The 22,496-nt window shown below is 43.2% G+C and overlaps 10 protein-coding genes across 10 annotated transcripts; 4 read left to right on the top strand and 6 right to left on the bottom strand.

The window, feature by feature from the left end:
* Positions 1-284: 284 nt before the first annotated feature.
* SAMD00019534_091040 (hypothetical protein) lies at positions 285-1,694 on the bottom strand (the record flags this gene model as incomplete). The annotated part of the gene is made up of 1 exon (XM_012895518.1): positions 285-1,694. One exon carries the CDS (start codon positions 1,692-1,694, stop codon positions 285-287), a length of 1,410 nt encoding a protein of 469 aa, XP_012750972.1.
* A 1,615-nt stretch (positions 1,695-3,309) lies between these two features.
* Positions 3,310-5,234, bottom strand: SAMD00019534_091030 (hypothetical protein; the record flags this gene model as incomplete). Its single annotated transcript, XM_012895517.1, has 4 exons — positions 3,310-3,771; positions 3,861-4,442; positions 4,532-4,809; positions 4,910-5,234. 4 exons carry the CDS (start codon positions 5,232-5,234, stop codon positions 3,310-3,312), a joined length of 1,647 nt encoding a protein of 548 aa, XP_012750971.1.
* A 255-nt stretch (positions 5,235-5,489) lies between these two features.
* On the top strand, positions 5,490-7,524 carry SAMD00019534_091020 (hypothetical protein; the record flags this gene model as incomplete). Its single annotated transcript, XM_012895516.1, has 5 exons — positions 5,490-5,799; positions 5,860-6,350; positions 6,414-6,547; positions 6,615-6,687; positions 6,784-7,524. 5 exons carry the CDS (start codon positions 5,490-5,492, stop codon positions 7,522-7,524), a joined length of 1,749 nt encoding a protein of 582 aa, XP_012750970.1.
* A 57-nt stretch (positions 7,525-7,581) lies between these two features.
* SAMD00019534_091010 (hypothetical protein) lies at positions 7,582-8,511 on the bottom strand (the record flags this gene model as incomplete). Its single annotated transcript, XM_012895515.1, has 4 exons — positions 7,582-7,895; positions 7,956-8,142; positions 8,199-8,403; positions 8,471-8,511. 4 exons carry the CDS (start codon positions 8,509-8,511, stop codon positions 7,582-7,584), a joined length of 747 nt encoding a protein of 248 aa, XP_012750969.1.
* An 815-nt stretch (positions 8,512-9,326) lies between these two features.
* On the bottom strand, positions 9,327-11,386 carry SAMD00019534_091000 (hypothetical protein; the record flags this gene model as incomplete). The annotated part of the gene is made up of 2 exons (XM_012895514.1): positions 9,327-11,203; positions 11,272-11,386. The coding sequence occupies 2 exons, from the start codon at positions 11,384-11,386 to the stop codon at positions 9,327-9,329; spliced, it is 1,992 nt and encodes a 663-aa protein (XP_012750968.1).
* Positions 11,387-12,260: 874 nt separating this feature from the next.
* On the top strand, positions 12,261-12,893 carry SAMD00019534_090990 (hypothetical protein; the record flags this gene model as incomplete). The annotated part of the gene is made up of 1 exon (XM_012895513.1): positions 12,261-12,893. The coding sequence occupies one exon, from the start codon at positions 12,261-12,263 to the stop codon at positions 12,891-12,893; it is 633 nt and encodes a 210-aa protein (XP_012750967.1).
* Positions 12,894-12,947: 54 nt separating this feature from the next.
* On the bottom strand, positions 12,948-14,824 carry SAMD00019534_090980 (hypothetical protein; the record flags this gene model as incomplete). Its single annotated transcript, XM_012895512.1, has 3 exons — positions 12,948-14,091; positions 14,173-14,721; positions 14,796-14,824. The coding sequence occupies 3 exons, from the start codon at positions 14,822-14,824 to the stop codon at positions 12,948-12,950; spliced, it is 1,722 nt and encodes a 573-aa protein (XP_012750966.1).
* A 134-nt stretch (positions 14,825-14,958) lies between these two features.
* Positions 14,959-20,506, top strand: SAMD00019534_090970 (hypothetical protein; the record flags this gene model as incomplete). Its single annotated transcript, XM_012895511.1, has 7 exons — positions 14,959-15,981; positions 16,060-16,491; positions 16,582-17,087; positions 17,163-17,450; positions 17,524-19,386; positions 19,458-20,315; positions 20,380-20,506. 7 exons carry the CDS (start codon positions 14,959-14,961, stop codon positions 20,504-20,506), a joined length of 5,097 nt encoding a protein of 1,698 aa, XP_012750965.1.
* A 67-nt stretch (positions 20,507-20,573) lies between these two features.
* On the bottom strand, positions 20,574-21,064 carry SAMD00019534_090960 (hypothetical protein; the record flags this gene model as incomplete). Its single annotated transcript, XM_012895510.1, has 2 exons — positions 20,574-20,752; positions 20,830-21,064. Coding segments are annotated over 2 exons (414 nt in total), but the record flags the coding sequence as incomplete, so codon positions are not given.
* A 471-nt stretch (positions 21,065-21,535) lies between these two features.
* SAMD00019534_090950 (hypothetical protein) lies at positions 21,536-22,485 on the top strand (the record flags this gene model as incomplete). Its single annotated transcript, XM_012895509.1, has 3 exons — positions 21,536-21,806; positions 21,859-22,019; positions 22,084-22,485. Coding segments are annotated over 3 exons (834 nt in total), but the record flags the coding sequence as incomplete, so codon positions are not given.
* Positions 22,486-22,496: the final 11 nt, after the last annotated feature.

Below are 22,496 nucleotides of genomic sequence, written 5' to 3'. Positions count from 1 at the left end.
TAGTTTATTATTATTAATATTAAGGGGATGTTAGGTTTGGTTGATTGATTGATTGGATTGATTGGTATTGATTTATACAAGTGAGGAGTGTATCCATCACTGTTGTTGTGGATGCTCTATTGCTACTGCTACTGCGCTGATTGACTACTTGTCTTCATGTCTTATGTGTTGTTGTTGTTGTTGTTGTTTACGATACGATGTAATGAGGAGAGGAAGGAAGGAAGGAAGGACTGGACAATGTGATGTTGTTGTTGCTGTTTTGATTGTTGATTGATGCTCATTGATTAGGAGGCAAGAAATCTCAGGTCGTTGATCATCTTGTTGCCGCCCATCTTTGAATAGTCTGTGTTGCCCATGCCAGAGAGATCGGCCTGAGGGCCACCCATCAGATCTTGGTGACCACCGTCGCCAGCCTCCTTCTTGGACTTGGGCACTGGTGAAATCTTCTTGGAGCCATTGTTTGGCGAGAGTACACCTGGGTTGGCAAACACCTGACTGGGTGTATTGGTCAAGCTGGACATCATGTTGTTCAAGAAGTTCTGGTTGTTCATGTTCATGGTGCTCATCTGGGGCACGCCAGGGCCCATTGGTGGCGCCGCGCGCAGTAAGTCCTTCTGGCCGCCGCCTAGATGCTGGAGACCTGGGAAGGTGCCCATTTGGTGAAAGGATGGCAGTGGCGGTTGGCTATAGTATGTCATCTGTGGCTGTAAGGGTGAGGCGCCCGTCATCGTGGATGCCGACGTCATCAGGTTGTTGGAGGAGGGAGAGGCGAGTGATTGTGTTGACGACGCAGTTGTTGACTTCTTTGATTTGGATGACTTCTTGGAGGACTTGGGCGACGTGGGCGAAGAAGGCGTGGCGCCATCTTGGTTTGTTGTGAATGGTCGCTTGCACTCTTTACAGATCCAGCGCTTCTTGTCGTGCTTCCAGCAAGCGGATGCTCCACACCCTGGGCAATTGCAGAGGGGACCTCCGGGTGGGATGCCACTGTTGTCCCACGACTGTGTGCTGGGCGCCTGGTTGGTGTTCTGTGTCTTGGAGATGCCTGGTGTGAAGGCCTTCTTGCACTCTTTGCACCACCATCTGCGCTTGTCGTGCTTCCATGACGCTGTCTCATTGCAGCGAGTGCACTTGGGCACGGCGTTTGGTGTGACGGGCTCCTTCTTCTCTGTGGACAACTTGCGCTTTGGCGACTTGGTCGGTGTTGTCGTCGTAGAGTTTGTCGAGGTGGTCGTCTGTGATGAGGGCTGTGTCGCCACGCTGCTTGGGATGGCGTTTGCCTGGGGCTGCTGGCCCTGATGCTGCATGGCCGATTGCTGAAGGTATAGATAGTTGTATTGGACCGAGGGTGAGGCGTAGTGGGAGCCTGGGGCACCACCTGTCTGCTGCTGGTGTGACTGCTGATGCTGGTGCTGATTCTGCTGCATGTTCTGGTAGTCGTTGGACACGTTGTCCATGCCGCCGCTGTACTGGCCGCTGCCGCCACTGCCCGAGTCGTGGGCAAATGTGTGCGGCATCATCGACGAGGGGTTGGTGGGCAGCAGGAACGATGGCGTCATCGTAGTCGATGGATTGAACATTGAGGGATTCATTGGGTTGTTCTGAAAGATTGACGGCAATGGAAGTGTGAGTGGCTCAGTGCTTAGATTTGAGCCAGAGCCTGATGAGTTGGTCGAATTGGTCGTTGATAACATGTATATATATAGTATAATGTATGTTTGTTGGGTTTAGTTTATGTCTTAGTGCTACTGCTACTGCTACTGCTTCTTATCTGCCGCTGCTTCTAAAGGGTGGTTCGTGATATTAGAGTATTAGTATAATTTATTGATTCTATCTTTGAGATAAATGTCAAAGTCAAATGCAATGCATACAAGTGAAGTTGTCGACTTGGTGGTGGTGGATATAGTTGTCAATTTGATTGATTGATTGTACAACAATAAAGTTGTAAATGTGTGATTGATCAATGAGTCTGTATGTGTGCGTCTGTCACTCTCTCTCTCTATCACCAAGAGTGAATGAATGAATGTGATGGATTATGGAAGTATACAAATGAATGCTGATTGATCGATCGTTGTCAGCAGACGCCTTTGGTTGCCTGGATGGTCTTTTGTTGTTATGTGTGTGTGTGTGTGTGTGTGTGTGTGTGTGTAGTTGTTGTGGATGATGGTAATATGTTATTGTGGTTGTGTGTGAATGAAGAATATGTGTGTGTTTATGTACAATGGGTGAAGGTGATGATGTATTAAATAACACCCACACAAGATGAACTGAAGTGTGAGATGTAAATCAAAACTCATCCGACGCACGCCCCAACCATTGTGATGGAGGTGCACAATGTTAAAAATAGTTAAAGAAGTTGCAACGAAGCCAACAACAATCATCAACAATCATTCATCCAAGCAATCAGGTGAATGAAGAATTGTGTGATTGGGTGGTTGTTGTTGTTGTTCATTAATGTATTGTGATGGAATAATATAGAATGTAATGGAAAATGGTCGTTGGTACAATAACAAAAGGGAGGGAAGTAATCATTTGTCGTTGACCGTTGAACTCACTCCCTCTCTTAATTTGAGTTGGGCAATTAAAGTGAGTGAATGAGCGAGATATGTAACGGATGGATCTTTAAAAAAACATGTGTTGTTGTTGGAGTGTGTTTGGGTTAATGCAAAAGTGTGTGTTGTTGAAGTGAGTAAGTGTGTTTGAGAGAGATAGAGGAGAATGAATGACCTCGACTCCAAGTCTATGAATGAGATCTGCTCAGAGTAGGAGAAAGAGAGAAACAACAGAAGCGGAATGATGGTAAAGTGAATGAAACATGCTGTATCTTCTCTTTGGTTGGAGAGACTCTGGTTTGTTGGCTTCTAACTAACAATGGATGAATGAATGAATGAATGAATGAATAGAGAGCTACTTACTTTGATTGAATGATTGATTGATTAGGACTATTACCTCGACTGGAAAGGATATGCTCCGATTGACTGTCGATCAAACACAAGATATGTAATATAGATTGAAGATAGTGTGTGTTTATGCGTGTGAACTTTTAATTAAATGTGTGTGTGTGTGTGTGTTTGTGAATGTGTGTGTGTAAATGTGTGTGTGTGAGCGAGCTAAAGTGTGGTGTGTGTTATTAGTGTGGTGGTGGGTTAAACAATAAACACACACCCCACACAATTAATTAGTTTTAATTATAATTTTGAATTTAGTTCCTTTTTATGTTTCAAGATGAAGTTCAACTTTTTAATCTGTCGTGGACAAATATGGAAGTTGGATGCCAGAAGGTCAGCGAACGTTGCGTCGTCCAACCAACTAATGGCTGCTGCTGCTGCTGTTGTTGTAGTTGATGTTCTTATCGTTGAATAACTTTTGGTAGTGTAGCCATATCGAGTTACATTCATTCACTGATTGTAGCTTGGAGCACATTAGGAAACAACCACTGAGCTTGCGATGCAGCGAGTAGGTCTCCTCGGGTGGCGGCTTCAGTCGATGTTTAAGCATCACCGGTATCAGCTTGGCGATGCGTGTAGATATCTGTCGCTCAAAGAATGGGTAGGGATCGCTTGCTGCGAATGGCTCGGCCAGAATGCGTATGGCTGCCGCTTGGGCATCCTTCATTAGTGAGCTCTCCTCGCCCGTGAAGTATCCTACACGTAGCGAATAGTCCAATATCTTGGCTGTGTCTTGTTCAACGCCAGCCTCAATACACTTGAAGTAGTTATATATAAATGGATTGTCGTAGCTTCTACATGCTCCAAAGTCCAACAGGTTGATCTATGATTGAATGAATGAGTGAGCGAGGACATATGTTAGCCAGGCCAGTTGTGTCGCCTCATGAGCCACTCGCTTGCTCCAACACTCACTCTCTTGTTCTCAAAGTCCAGGATGAAGTTGGTCCAATTGGGATCGGTCTGCATGTATTGGAACTCAAAGAGTTCGGCAAGACAGAGGGACAGCAGACTCTTGGATAGCCAATTCCTTGTCTTTTGATTGTAGTCGCTGATATTGATCTGATCGATTGATACACCTTCAATGTACTCACTTGTGAGTACGCGCTTGGTCGTAAGCGCATCGATAACTGCTGGTACAAAGAAGTATTTCATTTGAGGACTGGTGCTCGACTCGATGTTGTGCTTCATGCGTCGTTGATTGGCCGCCTCGAGCAGATAGTCCGTCTCCTTGAGCAGCTCCAGTCGCGCAGAGTCCAGTGAGCGATCGATGTAGGCCGTCTCGGGAACGACCATGCGCAACATCGATGTGAGTGTCTTTATATCGCTGTTGATGCTCTCTGCCACGCCAGGGTACTGCACCTTCACGGCGACCACCTTTCCATCGATTGTGACAGCGCGATGTACCTGTCCAATCGATGCCGCAGCCACTGGTCGCTCTTCAAACTCTTTAAACAATGATCGCCAGTTCTCGCCCAGCTCTTGGGCAAGTGTGTCCTGTGTTACGTGGGGGAGGGACAAGTGGTTAGCCGTCGACGATCAGGCCAGAGGCTGCTTAGCTCACGCACATACACGCACATACATACATGAAGTTGTTGCAATGGCATTGGGTTGGCGCTCTTGCGCACATTCTCGAGTAGCTTTACAAATGATGGTGGCAACACTGATTCGTCTTGGATGGACAACACCTGACCAATCTTTAGTGCAGTTCCCCTCATTCTTGAGAAGGTCTCCACCAATCTATTGGCATTGGCTTCATTAAACATTGGATGTGATGATTCCTGTTGTGTCTGTGTACTCGTCGGTTTGATCGTTCTTCTCGTCATCTCTCCAACCAATCCTGCTCCCATTCCCAATGCCAGTTCTGTTTGTTTGATTGATTGATTATTGAATGATTCAATGTCAGTATCACAGTCATATTGACAATGATGATGATGATGATAGATGGATTGATGATAGGATACTTGTGAAGTGCCAGAAGCGTGTTGATTGACTTGATGGAACTGAGGCGCCAGTGGTCTCAACAAACTTGATCTCTGGATTCTTGTTTGTCAAGAACTGATGATGATCCTCTTCTGTTGTTGTTGTTGTTGATGTTGATTGTCTACTGCTGTCGTTGTCGTTATCTGTCTTTATTCGATCATTGATTGACTTGTCTCCTCCTTTATGATCTTGCAATGGATAGTGTCTTGGCATGTACAACGACGATGGTTTATATCGATTGATCATTGGCATCACAACACTCTTGCCAGCGCCCAACACCTGTATCAGGTCTTTGAGTCGTGACATCTCTCTCTCTCTTTGTTTGTTTATATATTCGTATGTTTAATTGGATGTCATTCATTTTTGATCTTCAGTCCAGATTTGACTTGTATCTTCTTCACAATATTACTCTCACACAACTCTTATTATCTCTCAACATGCACATCTACAGTAACATTTGTTCACATTAGCATCTACAGTAATGGAGTAGTAATATGTGATATGTGTTACACAACAAACAGATTACTCTTATTATTCTTTATTCATCAAATCAACTAAAAGATGGATATAAATACTCCAACTCTAACGTCACAAAAGCCAAGAGTTTATGCTGCACCTCGAGGTAGTAAACAAGTAGCCTCATTCAAGATCACTTGTGAACTGGACATTGACGATCTAAAGAAGAAGGCCAAGGAAGAGTTCTCTTCACTCCAGTCATATTTCCCTGATCAGTTTGGATTCAAAGACATCAACGGTCACCTCCACATGAACGAAACACTTTTGTCGGATCTTCCAACAGAGGATGGCGTACTAAAGCTCTACGTGCACATTCCAAGTAATGTCACAATAGCATCACAAGGTATCATAGCTCGTAAGTACCAATCATAGTGAGTGAGTGAGTGATCAGTGATACTTACATTTTCTATGTCAGCCGATCCAACTCAAACATCGTTTTGGACTCAACTTAACAAGGCCATCTCAATTGACAATGTACTTGTCTTGATGGAGAACACTCACTTCCCAACCAGACCCGACCTATCCACATTGTTGATAAGGAAGTCATATACAGAGCTGTACGATATCATTGTCAAGACTGAGAGACCAAGTCAGATCACTGTCTTGAAGGGCAATCCTGGCATTGGCAAGTCAATGTTTCTCTTCTTCTACTTGTGGAAGAAGAGGTGCTCTGGCTCCTGCCCCAAGAACATCGTTTTCGACTGCTTCTCACGAGATGCCATCCACTTTACATTTGACCACATGAACAAACCAGTTGCCTATGTTGGCAATCGCACCAAGTTCGAACATATTGTTCGTCAAGAAGATACAATATATCTTGTGGATGGACAGACTCCAATGGCCGCCAACTCATTTGTTCTCTTGGCAACCTATCCAAGGAGAAACAACTATGAACAATACGCCAAGGTATGTTCAGCGCCGGCGTCATCAATCAAACTACTTACTTACTTATATCTCCAAACAATGTAGGAGAGAGCGAACAACACATTTATCATACCAGTCTGGACTTTGGATGAGATCACCGTTGCCAACTCTCAGAAACAGTACATGCGAGATGTCAAGCAAGTCATAGAAAGGTATAGAGGATGGGGTGGAATTCCAAGGTATGTTATGTTTGGTACCAAACAAAAGGTCTAAGCCGCCCATTAACATGACATGATGTCTATCAAGATATGTGTTGGAGAAAATAGACCTAGCCTCTCAACAAGAACTCCAGTTGGCCATTGGAAGAACTGACTATGAAGTGTGTCGTAGAAGTTATTCCTCCCCTGACTCACCGGAGGCAGGCAACTACAATGTTCTTCAACTTCACACTATCGATCCTGAATACATTCAACAGACAATCATATTTGGGTCAGAATACATCAAGGATATGATTGCCCAGAGGTTCTACTGGAACTGGACACAGCAGGTGGTTGATGCAATTGAGAAAGGCTGTACAGACCTGTCTTCAGCCAACATTGGAAAACTCTTTGAGCAACTATGTCAAAGAACCATTCAGTTTGGTCAGGAATTTGATGTTCGACCTTTGGATGGATTGGGCGATGAGTTCAATGGCACACTTGAGCTCCCATTCAATGGAGTTAATGGATTCAAAGATATGAACGCTTTGAAGGAGATGGACTTTAGGAAACACAAGCCAACAAATGACATCCTTTGGAGACCATCAGAGAGTACCTTCCCTTGTGTTGACTCATTCGCCTTCAGAGATGGTGAACAGTGTTACATGTTCAAGGTCACCTATTCAAGCAAGCCCCACTCAATCTCTCACGTAGAATATGGTCATCTCATCAATGCTCTGTCTCTCGGCGATACAACCAAATTCTATCTATTCTTCATTGTTCCAAACCAGACCTACCTCTCTTACCGCCTGCAGAACTTTGTCACCAACAATGATTCACTCAACTGGGTCGATGGTCAGATCCCAAACCTCCCTCAATGTCGACAATATGCCCTTCGAATCAACTTCTCTGGTCTCACACCTTCAACAATATACCCTCTCCACGATCAAGATTCGATCGAGTCCTCCAATTACTCATCCCCTACTTGTCCATTCCCAATGCCAATTCTGTTTGATTGATTGATTGATGGATTTAATGCCAGTATCAATGATGATGATTGATGGAATATGGTACCTTTAGAATGGAGATACGATCATTTGACCATGTAGTAAACCAGCATAGTTGGTATGGGACGACAAACATGAAGCCACAAGTGGACCGGCCGTGAACTCAATCGTGCAAAGGTACACATTATCATTGTCGCCCTGCATTGAATAGTATAACGTGTTTTCACCAACGGCTTGAGTTGCCATACTTGTATCGATATTGGGCATATTATTGATGGGCAATGGCTTGGATACCCCAGAAGTAATATCCAGGAGGACAAACTCTCCTCCATCACTGGCTATCATACATCCATAGTATGACGTGTAATCAAAGTTTGAGTAGTCTATCGATGAATGTGTGATGTCAATATTTGATGAGAATAGGCTTGAGACTATATACTCACAGTCGTTTGTTTGGACAGTGTTGATTAGCAATCCCTTTGAAACATCATAGAGTCTCAGTGTCTGAGTGTAATATCCAGTTGTGTTCATATTAGGAAGGGCAACAATGAATATGTTGCCTGGTGGGTAGTAGGCTGCATTCATTAACCCATAGCTCACACCAGCTCCAATGGCAGTCCAGTTCAATGTCTAGTATGTTTGGTATCAGTTAGTAAATAAGTAATGTATTCAGTTAATAAACTTACATCATAAGCAACAATCTCACCATCCATTGTGAGATGACCAACAAAAGTTAGGTTGGTGGACAGGTCAATGGCCAAACAGTTCAAGACATGATTCACAGGGTTGTAGCTGATTTCGAGGTATTGATAGGTGTAGTTTCCATTGTTCTCCAGGATAGTTTGATTGATCAATGTGTTGGTGTTCAGATCAATCACAAACAATGATTGTCTCTTCAATGGATATATGTTAGTTGTTTGTTGTCTCTGAAATGATAAGCCGGCTTTGAGTAACTTACAAGGTAAAGAGTTCAGTGATGTTATCCAAGATGGCATACATGTAGTTGTCTTGAACATTGATTGTGCTTGTGAAGTAGTTCAAAGTGTCAAGAGGCAATGGATTAAAGTTTGGAAATGTTTGCAACACAGTGATTGTCCCTAGATATTAACACCGACATTATCCATGTGGTTAAATGATGTATCTTTAATAAAGTTGTGTATACATACCAGTTGTAGGGTCAACCTTTGAGATGTTGGTAGCACTAACCAATTTATCATGATATATCGTATCAATGTTATCCACAGCATAGAGTGTTTCAGAGTTGCACAACTGCAATAAAAGAAGAAGTAAAATGAGTTTAACGATTATCATTCTATAATTATAAGTTTAAGTAATAATATTATTCAATGTGAGTTTGTATTTAAATTGAATGACAAATCTACTCATTAGGTGATCTTCAAAATATAAACATACAGTAGACTTCGATGCCTCTTACACATCAACAATTAAGGTTGTCGTCCTCAAAGTAGGATGATGATGTTGCTGATATGATAATGATCATCATCTTCAACTACAATGGCACGACTCATCACGATCAACAATGTGTACACATCGAGAACTCTAGAATCAGAAGTTCAACGCTAAGCATCTATCAAGTAGGTACCAACATGTACTTTAATGGATCAAACATTAACAATGCAGCCCTCAACCAATTCAGCAATCATGTGCAGCAAGGATGTCATGTCAATCACTCTTTCGAGTGTGACCAGAATACAATCAATGATGGGTGATCACTGATCACCTCCTTTGACCTGACGATCATTCTGTATAGAAGTAGCATTTATTTAACATGTTCAGTCCTCGGTTGAACCGCGCTAGTTACTTGGTAGCGCACCACACATGGCACAGTAGTTGAATCCCTTTGGAATCTCCTGGCCGCCGTTAGGGCACGTAGTAGATGGACAGAGGTTCTTCTTGATTGGACTGGCCGACGGGGATTCCGACGATGGAGGTGCGCCACAGTGGCCACAGAAGTTGCCCTGAACAGTCTTTCCACGGTTGACACAACTGGATGAGCTGCAGACACGTTCTGCGCTCTTGTTGACGGCAGGCTTGCCACACTGTCCACAACGAGGTGTGTTGACTGCCTTGCCAACGTCGACGCAGGATGGCTCTCCGCACACCATGGCGCTGGCTCTCATGTCCACTGGTGGGTTGCCACAGTATGCGCAGCAAGGCGTCGTCACACCCTTGTTGAAGTTGGCACACGACGTCGTTCGACATAGAGATTCGCAGATGTTGAGCGCGGCGAGGTCAGGGGCCAACGGTCCAACACCTGAGCATTGTGACGATGTGACAGGTTTCATTGGACGCAACTTGATGTTCTTGGTGGCCTCTTCAAACAACTTCCCCACAAGTGACCAATATTGGAGATCCTTCTGTTGGATGCGGTAGGGCTCGTCCTCATAGTTGTCCATCATGATCACGTCGTCCTTGGAGAGATGACTGGCATCCAGGATAATCTTGAACTGCTTCTCCACCTCGGCCTGGTTCTGCATCTGGTTTGCAAAGTTGACCACTACCACTGGACGGATGCCAAAGTCTTGGGTGGTATCGATCAGCTTGGACAGGTTGTCAAGTAGTGGTTTCTGCAGTGCAGTACCTAGTGGAATCATGAACACAACGGCATGGGTCACTTGGTCCTCAATGACCGGATGATGGCTGAAAGAATCGTTCATTGGCTGATCCTTTGGCACGCGACCCTCGAGGAAGTGCATCAGCTTCAAATTCTGGTAGTTGGACGTGGTCAGGCCCCATGGGTCCCAGAAGTTCAGTTTTATGTTGTCGGCAATCAGTGCTCCGAGTGGCTCAGATGTATCTGCAAAGTCTGCAATCCTGTGACACATGTAGTCCTTGGTGACATGGTCATGTCTCCTGGAGATCTTGAGGATCTTCTTGACCTTGTATTGGTGGCTAAACATGGCGATGATTCCATTGATCAGGGAGCTCTTTCCCGAGCCCATTGGTCCCCAGACAAGAATGTTAATAGGATGCTTGGGGTTCTTCTTGTAAATAAAGTCCCCAGCCAGGTATCCAATGAGAAACTGGCAAGTACCTTTGTAGACCTTGGTGGAGCCATTGATATGGCACTCAAAAGAGATAACCGATGGAAATTGGCCAAAGGCCCGCGCCGCTGGTTTCACCTCCAGGGTGACACTGGCCTTCACAGGTCGTCTCTGGAAAGCAGCCTCTTTAAGTGTTATCGACTCGGCGCTGAAGTAGTTGTTGGAAGGGAACGAGATTGTTGATCCAATCGGGATGACTTTCATTGGATCCTCTGGCTCCACCGAGAAGTCGATGGTCAGGTTGTCCTTGGAGGTTTGTAAATCCTTGTTGGCTGGAAACATATACATCTTGATACAGGACTTGGTCTTTTGTGCCACTGTCAGGTTCTTCAACAGGCTATCAAGCATTCCAAAGTCGCTGATTGGGTAGACATACTGGCCAGGGAAGATAGCACTTAACTTGCCCTGATTGGCACTAGCTCCAACTGCCAAGGCAACAACTTTCGGAGCTGGTACAAGGCTCATCAGTGCCTTTGCCTCTGCAGTTGGGTCATTATCGGCAGTTCCATCAGTGATGAAGATAACAATTGGATTAGTAGACTTTGTTAGAGAGTTTCTAACAAGATTATCCCTTAAAACCTTAAAAGCATCTTTCATGTTGGTACCAGCGCCTATCATCTTCATTTCTAAATTAAATCAAATAAGTTAATAATATTAGAATCATTTATTAAAAAAATAATATTAATAAACTTACTAGAGATGGCTTTCTTCAGGATGTTGGCGTCGGAAGTGTAGTCTACTTCAACTCTGGATGAGGTTGAGAATTGAATCACTTGAATGGGGATGTTGAGGAACTTGTCTACCAACATAAGACATGTGGATCTAAGAGTTTCAAAGTGAGATTGCATGGATCCAGAACCATCCAGGAGCAATGTCACCTCAATATCTTCATTGTTAGATATTAGTTGGTCAATATTTGAGACCAATGGATGAAAAATAGTAGACATATTATTAGTAGGAATATTGATAATTTCTTGTTTGATTCAATCAAAAATCCAATTGGATTAAATTTATAGTAGTTGAAACGTAATCCAGAACTTAAAATTTCAAGTGAAATGATAAAATCGCCATAAATAGTTTATAGATTGGAACATTGTTCTTTTTTGGTAGGCTCTCCTATGAGATTGGGGAGGACCTGATATGTAAATTCTCCTTCTCACCATGTTGATTGAACTGGAAGAGATGTATTTAAACCCACATCTACACACAAAAAACATAATGATGGTAACTTGTTCGATTGAGTCTTGACTTCTTTCAACCTGAGCAGAATGTATAATATTAACTTGGATTTCCAAAGTAATTCAAATTGATAACTTGACATAACCCCCCAATCTTGAAACAATCAACAAAGAACAGATATAACTTAAAAATCCAAGTATTTTGTTTAATCATTTATAATAGGCAAAGAACCAATTTTACTTTTATGATCAATTAAATTTATTCTAACCTAATAGATATATTATATAAATATTTTAAATGACATATCCAACTAGTCAAGATTCCTATGATGATGACGATCCTACTCCCAGGTCTTTGGAGACCAATTCCACAAACATGCCCAAAAATGATATCACAAGAATAGCTGACTCTTTAAGTTTGATTCAGAATGATATCTCCAAGATTGCTCAATGTCTCTGGGAACTCAAGCATGAATATGCCGCCAATTCTAGTTTCCATGGCCATATGGCAGGTGATCTCCATACCTTGGTAAAGACATTGCCTACACTCTTTCAGATAGCCAACCCAATTCCAAATCCCACTCCAAGCAAAGTAGCACAATCTCTCACAAAGCCCAGCACTGGACTTTCTCATCCTACAAAGGATGAGAATACAGATTCATCTGGCCAAGCTTTCTCCGGGAAAGTCAAGAATGTGGCCATTTTAAGACATGTGTCAGCTGAGAACTTTGAACTCCAAAATGATTTCAAGGACCTGTTAGATAAGGAGCTCAAACTACAAAGACAAGGATGGATATTCTCATCATCTACTATAACCACCAATGTCTACCACGTCAAACATGTTCAAGAAATCAAGAACAGTCACCCTGATTTGGTAATCCTACTCTGTTTCACGGCCACATCGAGAATGGACTCATCATCCTTGGCGGATATCTACAAGCTACTAAAGAAAAGTCTAAAGTGTCCTATAACCACGGTGGTCATCAGAAACGGAAGGCTTTTCAATGAGGCCAAAATAGCAAATGATAACGACTTTGTTGAGATCAAGTCGCATTCTGTCTCCTATGAAGGCTGTTTACAACCAACACCGATGACCCTGAGCACTATCAAGGAGTTGGTTGCACTGTTGACCAAATAATAATTATCACAATGTTCTTTCAAATAAACCAACCCCAAGGTCACGTCTTGACCTTTATTCGTTGCTGTCGTAATATGGCTGGAAGATTGTTCTAAAGTCATTGGCCTGTTCAGTCTCCTTTTCTTTGCCCACAGCACATTGCTTCCAGTTCAGTCTATCTGGAACTCCAAGCAAGTCCACAAGTACCTGTCGTCCAAATTGAAAGTCAACCGGTTGTTGTTGTTGTTGTTGATTATTATGTTTCTGATGATGTTGTTGTTGAGGTTGTTGCTCTTCCTTCTCAATGATGGCATAGAGTTGCTCACCATTTGGCAATCGAACGTTGAAGTAGAAGTTGTCGCCCACTGCTTTGGCCAGCTCACTGCCTATGGCCAACTTCTTGAACTCCACATTCCTCTGCTTGCCATGTTTGGCAAAGCATTCCTCGATCTTTTCCGCTGAAAGTGATTTGGAGATGGGCACCACCTGTAGATGTCCATGCAGTTGGTTTTGGAAGCGGCCTTGGAAGTGTCGCTCCAGCACCACGATATCACAATCGTCCTCTTTGAGATGGAACTGCTTCAGACTCTCGATGAACTTCTCGACGTCAGCTCGCTCCGAATCTGTCAGCATTGTGTACGATGGCTTGTGATCGATGAACACTACAAGACTGTGATGCTCTACGATGCCGCCCTTGGGCAGCGCCAGATAGGACTCGGATCCAATCGACACGATCAAGTGGCTCTCGACCGATGGCTGTGACAGACAGAACCAACACTCAAGTGTACTCTGCTGTGATGTTCGCTTCTTGCTGTCGCCCGATCGCTGTTGATAGTCTCCAAGTAGTGATTTCCTTTGTTGATTCTGTTGCTGTTGCTGTTTGTTATTGTTGTCTGTTCTCTGCCTCTTGTCTGGCTTGTCACCACCAACAGCGGCGAATGGGAATCCGGTCGTGTCTAGTATGTTGGTATCTGTTTTGTTTGGTTGATAGTTCATGGCAAAGAGATACTTTTGCTTCTGCTCGTTTGGCACTGGTGCCAACGAGATGAAGCGAGTGGCAGCATTATGCTTTGACATTGGATTAAGATAAGGTGGTCGTTGCAAGTAGTGACTATCCTTTGAGAAGTGATACACTGGCGCCAAAGCAATTGCCACCTCCTTTATACCATCCATTCCCTTTACCAAAGGGTTCTTGATTGTCTGTGATACGACTGATAAACTGTTTGTTTGATTGATTGATTAAGTGAGTGAGTGAGTGGAGGGGCATCACAAACATGTTGCCTGGGAGGTAGTTACTTACTCCATGTTGTTGAGTACACCTCTTGCCCATTGATTGGTGAGTAGGATGTCGATCTTCTTGTCGGTGGATTGTTGGATGATTGAGGCAATGTCATCTTTGGTGATTGAGTTGTCCAACTTGCCATCAGATACCTGCTTCACGGGGTGTGCAACCGAGCCAGAGAGATATGCTACGTTGATACCTTCGATTGACTTGACACCACTCTTGCCCAGATATTGAATACCATCACATATCTTTCCCTCACTGTCTGCCAATGCATCCAGATACCTCATATCGTCCAATGTATTAGCTATAAAGTACACAGGCAATGGTACCTGTTGTTCCTTATTCTTGTAGGGTATCAACTGTTCTGGCATTGTCAATGCTGTTTCTGTTGTTGACTCTGTTGACTCTGTTGACAGTGTTGATGCAACAGTCAATGATGTAGAGTATGGTGTAAAGAATGCACCAACGCATAACATCATGTGAAATGGTCCATTTGACTTGTTGACCGCTGCAACTCTCTTGAAGAGTTGAGTGAATGCACCTGATACATCGCCAACTACAAGTCTATGATTGAATGAATGGTGTTAGTATGTATATATACGAATGAATGAATGATTGCCAGTTGATGACCTACTTACACCTTTATAACTGTTGCTTCGTCTGACATGTTAGTTGTGAGAATTGTGAAGACATTCGTGTTTCTAGTTATTTGAAGTTCTTTGTATGTGACATTCATTCATTCGCACAACAAATAATAATAATTAAGGGATACAGATAGATAGAGATCCCATTGTAGATACAATGAGCGAACATAGTAATAATAATAATAGTTCGGAAGATGATAATGATGATGATGATACTAGATTACAATATGAAGACGATGACGTTGATGACGTTTATGACGATGATGACGATGATGATGGTGACCTTGACCAAACCATCGATGAAGATGACCAAGAAGTTCAACAATACTATAATACATCAATAGGTGATATTGGTCGTAATCTATTGAATGGCTTCAACTTTAACTTGTTGAGCAATTACTTCAATATCACAAACAACAACAATAACAACAATAATAATAACAATGACGATGATCATATGGAAGAGATAGAACCAACACCATTATTAGAACAAGTCAGTCTTGATGATGAGATGATTGATTATGTATCAGAGTCTGATGAGATCAAGACACGAATACAGTCATTGGCAACATTCGACCCATTCACTCACTTGCACTCCACCGATACTATGAGCGCGCAATGTTGGATAGAGTTGGAGAACTATATCAAGGTCATTGCATTCACTGGTAGTGCGCATCCCTTTACTTCAATGTTGTCACCACTCAAGGAGTACATGACCGGTGGTGCTGGATCATTCAGCGCAATGAAGGCCAGCCAGAGGGATAGCACGTGCGGCTACGTGTTCAAGGACAATGATTGGGCATTCCAGTGCAAGAGATGTCAGAAGGATGAGACTAGTATACTGTGCAGCAAGTGCTTTGACGAGGGCAAGCATGTGGGCCACGAGATCAAGCGCATTAGAGTCAGCTCAAATGGTTGCTGTGACTGTGGTGACGAGGACTCATGGGCAAAGGATGGCTTTTGTGATGCTCACACTGAGCGCACCGAGCCCGACGACGTCATACTTCGACCACTCGCATCACTTGGTCCCGATCATGTTGCCCGATGTGAGCGATTGTTGGGCATCCTCCTCGACATGATCCTTCAGCCCCTAGCCAACATCAAGCTCACTCCAGAGGACTCTGACGTGCTCAGCAATCGATCACTTTACTTCTTCCACCCTGGACATCCATTTGAGTTTGTATGTATCACGATGCGGCAGTCAAAGACTTGACAAAGACACTCACTCACTATATCATTCAATCAATCAATCAAACAGCTACTAGATGATGACCAATATGGAATACTTATGTTTAATGACGATGTAACATCATTTGGCGAGGTGATGTCTGTGCTGTTGGAGACATTGACTCCTCGTTCACAAGCAATGTGTAGAGACTATGCACATTACGCTCATAACAATGGTCGTTGCATCATCTATGTCGGATCACATCAACAATGTCAGGTGGTGGTGTCAATGATCAGAAAGCAGACCAACCTGAAGCTGACCATCACCAAGCGATTCAAGGTACTACCATTCGCCAGTCTAATCAGTATACTCAATCTATTTGAGTACCTTACACAACTGGTATCATTCAAGCGTATCTTTTGCAACCTCATGATGCGCCTCAACAGGCACTACCTTCACACTGAGCCCAACATCCTAGATCCAAAGGGATGTAGATTGGCACAACTCGTATCAAATATCCAAGTATGTAATGATGGTGATTATGTGGCGCGCCACCAGTCGAACCTTGTCTCACTCATTCACTCACACAATCAATCAATCAAAAAATGAAAGAAACTACATCACTCTAGACAGGTACAACTGATCAATTGGGTAACTTCATTGACATTCGATCGATCATGCAAGTTTGACTTTGCAGCTGTCTTTGTGTCCAACTATCCGGCCATGTTTGACAGTCTACTCAATGGTGCATATGACGGCAGCAACTCAATCATATCACTGAGTATTCAGATATTCACACGTCCTCAGATTGCAATGTACGTGATGGAGCACTACAAAGCATTGGACATATTCCTCGACTACATCAAGAGCGCCACTCCAAAGTACCTCATCGTGGACAACGAACCACTTACATATCAGAGCGAATTGGGCAGTATGAGCAAACTGGAACAGTTCTACGTGGCGATCAAAGACCTCACCATGATACTCTCACATCAGCCTATATTCCGCGATCTAATGTGCACCAACCCATCCAAGATCGTGCCACTCCTACAGTTTGCTGCATTACTCCACTTTAGTTGTCCCAACATTCGTAGCGAGCTTGTATTCTCAGAGTTAAGGTATGTTTGATTGATTTATCGATTCTGATTGATTGAGAGAGTGAGTGTGCTGCTGACATTATCAATCAACTTTAGGACATCATATTTCTCACATGGACACTTGTTGATGATGAATCATTGCAATGTAACATTCAAGATCTTAAAGACATTGGTTCCAGAGCCTCCAAATGTCGCCACAGCCGGAGATGAACTGGCCATTTCAAACACCATTGCAGTGCTTTGCAAAGCATCAACACTCATCAAGCAACAGATGGTTGGCGTATCCTTTAACCTACCCATTCACCGTTGTCTCTCTCTTATACTCTCACTGGTCATTCTACATTTCGATCAGTTCTCCTTCCAAGACATGGCAGCATCATTCCTGTAAGTTTGATTCATTGATCAATGTCACTCAACTCCCTCACTCACACATAATCACTCACTCAATCAATCATAGACAAAATCAGGACTTGGTTGAACATTCATTATATGGACCAGCCAATATTGACAACCTTATTGCAGAGAGCAAGTCACGACTTTGGCTCAAGAATGGAGACCCTATTGAGTTGCAGGTACATAGCTATCAATCACATCCATACCTCAAGTATATATACATCTATGATCTATACTTGAAGCAGATGTCCTGTGCATCTTTGAAGGCGGACCACTTCATCACAACATATTTCAGTCACTTCAAGAGACTGGACACATTGTTCCAGAGCAACACAGCACTGAACAACTACCAAACAGGTGTACTGGTGTACTTTTATCAATTCCTCATGGTGTTGATCACAGAGCGATCATTGATTGGCAAGCAAACAACACGAGACGTCATCAAGTACGACATCATTCATCATTTGATCGTCAAGAACAGGACGTACACCAAGCTCAACACATTGCTCAACACTGAGTTGCGCTTTGTCAACTTTGACGCCAACGATGTCGACTCTGTGCTCAAGGAGGTGGCCATATATGTCCAGCCCAACACCCTCTCTAGTCATGGCCGCTACTCACTCAAGCCCGAGTACTACACGTACTACAACAAGTACTACTATGGCTACACGTATAGATACCGCGAGAGGGCAGAGGAGGTCGTCTCGACGCTTCCACAACAGCATCGTAACAACAATGTGCGAAGAGTTGCCGTCAACACTTTGGCTCCATTGCGTCAGGACTTTGATGCGATCGGCCAGTTGCTACTGTCGCCCCAACTCTACAAGAGGATATACTTCTCGCTACTCCACTGCACCGTGCAACTGGTCGACCCCGTGCCCCTGGACGAGTATGACACACAACAGCGTGTGATCTTCCGATCGGACACTGTGGACAATATCCTACACTTGATGATGTTGGCTCTGGACACTCATCCAACCGAGCACGACACTATCAAGAAGATGTGCATATCAAGACAACATGATCGCGTTGACAGCGCATCACAATATCAAACGATTGTGGATCTGCTGGACTTGGTACTCACGACATCATCGATGAAGTTCTTCCACCCGACTGTGGCATTGTTGTTGCAGAGTCTAAAGGAGCCAACCTTGGAGAATGGTCATGAGTGTGATGCGTTCGAGATGGAGACAATGCAGGACAAGGAGGACAGGAAGCGAAGGATGCTGGAGGCCAAGCGTAAGGCAATGGAATCGATTGCAAAGGAACAGCTGAGGTTCTCAAACCTGTTGGAGGATGAGCACATGGACAGCGATGAAGACATGACCCTGGATGGCTCGCATTCTGCTCATGAGGTGCACGATGTCAAAGGAGAGTGTATTATATGTCGCGATGAGAACTACCTCAATGACCTCAACAATCCCATTGGATACTTCTGTTTGATACAGAACATTGGCATCGCGCATGTGCTCAATGACAGATCTTCGATTGACCCTTCCAACGGTGTGGTCGATCAACAAGATTTTGCCTCTTCGATCAAGCTGGACGTGTCAAAGAGCGAGACCATCGCACAGATATGTGGACACACCGTACACTATCAGTGTTACATCAAGATGGAGAGGTTCAATCACAACACGCACCGACTATGTCCATTGTGCCACTTCTTTTCCAACACGTTGTTGCCACCTGCACCTGTTGGACTGACAGTACTACAGCACCTACACACCAGCAATCATCATCAGCACGACGACCAACCATCAGGTCACACTGCAATGTACTTGGCAGATGGCTTTGCTGGATCCAAACTCCTCGAGTGCTTCGAAGCATTTGGCAAGGTAGTACAAAGTAAACTACCATCACCAGACACCAAGATATCGATGTTGCTCGCTTCAACAATCAACAATCTGGAATTCATATCAAGGAATAAGTATGTTATACTTTGGTTGTTTGATCGATCGAATTCTAACACGCATACATCAATCAATCAATCATTATCAGCCAATGGAACCTTCAACAAACAGTTGATGAGAAGACTGGACAGATGCTAAGACATCTCTCCAATGTATTATATGTATATCATAAGGTGTTGAATCTGCGCAGTGGCAATTGGAGTGAGAAGGAACCTGCAGGATCATTATGTTTGGAGAGGATGGTTCATCAGGTCTACGTGGACTTGAGTGTTACTGGTCGTCCTCAACTGACACTTCAGAACTACTTGGAGTTGACTGCACAGCAATTTGAACAGGCGCTCACCTCGCCCACATCCGAGGTGCCTAGAGGCAATGACAGACTATTCTATCAACTCTGCGTTGATCTTAGGAAGCTTGTCCTACTCGATAGTGTCCTCATGGGCAGCACCTCCACTCCCCTGCCATCAATGGAGCTCTCACCAAAGTACCTCGTTCAATTGATTGCGTACATCAATGGCAATGTACATCGCACCAGACATCAGATATTCTTGGAGCAGCCTCTTCAAGAGCACTTGATCTCAAAGGATGTTGTCGAGAGGCAACCACCTCAGTTCAAGCTGGTGACACTGCCAAACACATTCTTCCATCTGTCCAAACGTACATTCGTTTGCTCCACCTGTAATCTAACCAAGAACAACTCTGATCAGGCCTTATGCCTACTCTGTGGCCGAGCCATCTGTATTGGATCCTGTTGCAAACGGAATGGTGCCAACGAGATCAACTGGCATTCAAAAACATGTTGTGGTGACATTGGTCTCTATCTACTGATGGAGTTATCGATCGTAGCCATCGTATTTGATCATGCTTGCTTTGGATTCCTCGGCTCACCATTCCTTGATTCACATGGTGAGGATGATCCAGGTCTCAAGCGTGGAATACCTCTCTTGTAAGTAGTGACCAAAGTCAATTCTGATTGATTGATTGACTAACACTCGTGTCGCATCATGTAGCCTTTCCAAAGATCGATACAATCTGTTGAGCGAGATGATCTTGAAGAACAATGCAGTCAAGTATATCAAGGCATCTCCACATTACATCGAGTTCATTGGTACCAATGCTGCTGCTGAACAACTTTGATGATGATCTAGTTCTGTTGCTGATGCTACCTATATATAAAGTATTTATTCAACTATGTCTGTCTTAGTTAAGAGCAACCTCCAGTCTTTGGAGAGTCGACACTCATTGGACCACATGCACCACCGCCACAGCACTCTGTAGCGACGACACCCTTTCTAGTACCTCTCTCTCTCTTCTTTGGTTGATCTCCAACAAACTCATACTGTCTATCCATTCCCAATTGTGTATCCTTTCTCAACTTTAATTCTGTTGTTGTTGTGCATATGTGCGTTAGTCATACTTATTCAATCAATGAATGATAGATCGATCGATCATTATCATACCGAATCTAGTCTCTGTCTTTCTAACAGCTTGAATAGTATTTGTCAATAAGAAATCAGAGACGGCATTAGCATGTTGTACCATCTCATCGATCTTGACAGGGTCATCCACTGATCTATTATCGCGATACTGTGAACGAGTCTGTAGTTGTACACGATTCAGTGTTTGAAAGTCACTGTCAAACACCTTTCTCTCTGTGCGTAACAGACGCATATATGATGAAATAACCTTTGATCTTAAATTGTTCATATCTCCCTCTTATCTCTTTAACTATTTATCTCTTCGTTTAGTGTGTGTGTGACAGTAAATTATGTCGTTTATTTGAGATTTATGTTTTCCAAGACAATCATTGTTGATGTACACTAACAAATAAATATTATATTTATACAATGTCAATATTCTCTATCCTTATCTTTTGAAGAAATAAGAAATAGCTAATATATTGTATGTTATACCCCAGGGAGCAATGATGACTACTAAGAGTCGTTTGTAAGTGTCTTTAAGATTCAGAGTCTATGACCCAAACCCATTGATTGTTTGTGGGTTGACCTCATGAAACCTTGAAAAAGTGAACACACTCTACAAGTAATTATAGTCGATTTATTGTTTATAAATATCATTAACCAATACTAACAAACACATACAACATAATATAAAATAATATAATACCAATACATAGTTATAAAGATATACAGATAGAATTATAATATGGCAACATTAATACCATCAGATCAATCATTGGAAGAACAGATCATTGAGATTTGGAGTAAGAAGTTAGAGAGACTACCTGTTTATAAGGATCTACCTCGTCTGGCTGGAAGGATATCAATAGAGTCCACACAGAATAAGAGTGTCAAGTACATACCATGGGAGGATGAGGATCTGCCCAACCGCAAATCACTCTCACTTCGACTCGAGTCTCTGGATCAACATGATAAGTTGGAGGAGCATCTAGATAAGTTGGCTATATTAGATAATGGTACGTAAGCGGTGTACATGTGATTGATTAAAGGAGCTAACATGTGTCACAGATACACCAGATGAGAGGACATGGAAGAAGTTAAAGAAGACCATACTCAAGATGACAGAGTGCTTTGAATCAAAGGAAACTCTTGAGAGAACAAGTGAGATATTGTCATCATATCAACAACCAACTGATTATGAGTTACATATGAGTACTATATTCGACAAGGTATGTTCGATCAATCGATCAACAAATCACTGGAACTGTTAACTTACAATCTTTGATCAATCAGTGTTTTGACGACAAAGAGACATCTAGAGCTGTAAAGATTATGAAACTGATTCATCAGAACATAATCTATGTTGGTTGCTTCGAACTGAAGATCAAGGTACCATTCCTTATGAAGTGTATGACAAAGGATGTCAGGGGATCAGAAGGCTGGCGCATAGAAGTATTGGAGAGCAAGGATATTGTTACGATCGTTCACTCAAGACGCGAGGAGTCTCTGCCCACCTCGCCAAAAGATCGTCAGTTCTGGTTTGAATGGAAGTTGACCATCACGGTCAACCATCAGCTGACAGAGGTCACCTCCACATCACTCAGGATCGTCCAGCTGCACTACAAAGAAGGAATCGACCCCAAGTTCAAGGAGGAGGTTGATAGATGTCTGTGTGCAGGAAACTTATATATTTGTTAATGATATAA

This window comes from Acytostelium subglobosum, assembly GCF_000787575.1.
Source record: "Acytostelium subglobosum LB1 DNA, scaffold: scaffold21, whole genome shotgun sequence".
Classification (NCBI taxonomy): Eukaryota; Evosea; class Eumycetozoa; order Acytosteliales; family Acytosteliaceae; genus Acytostelium; species Acytostelium subglobosum.
This window is presented reverse-complemented; position numbering and strand designations above follow the sequence as displayed.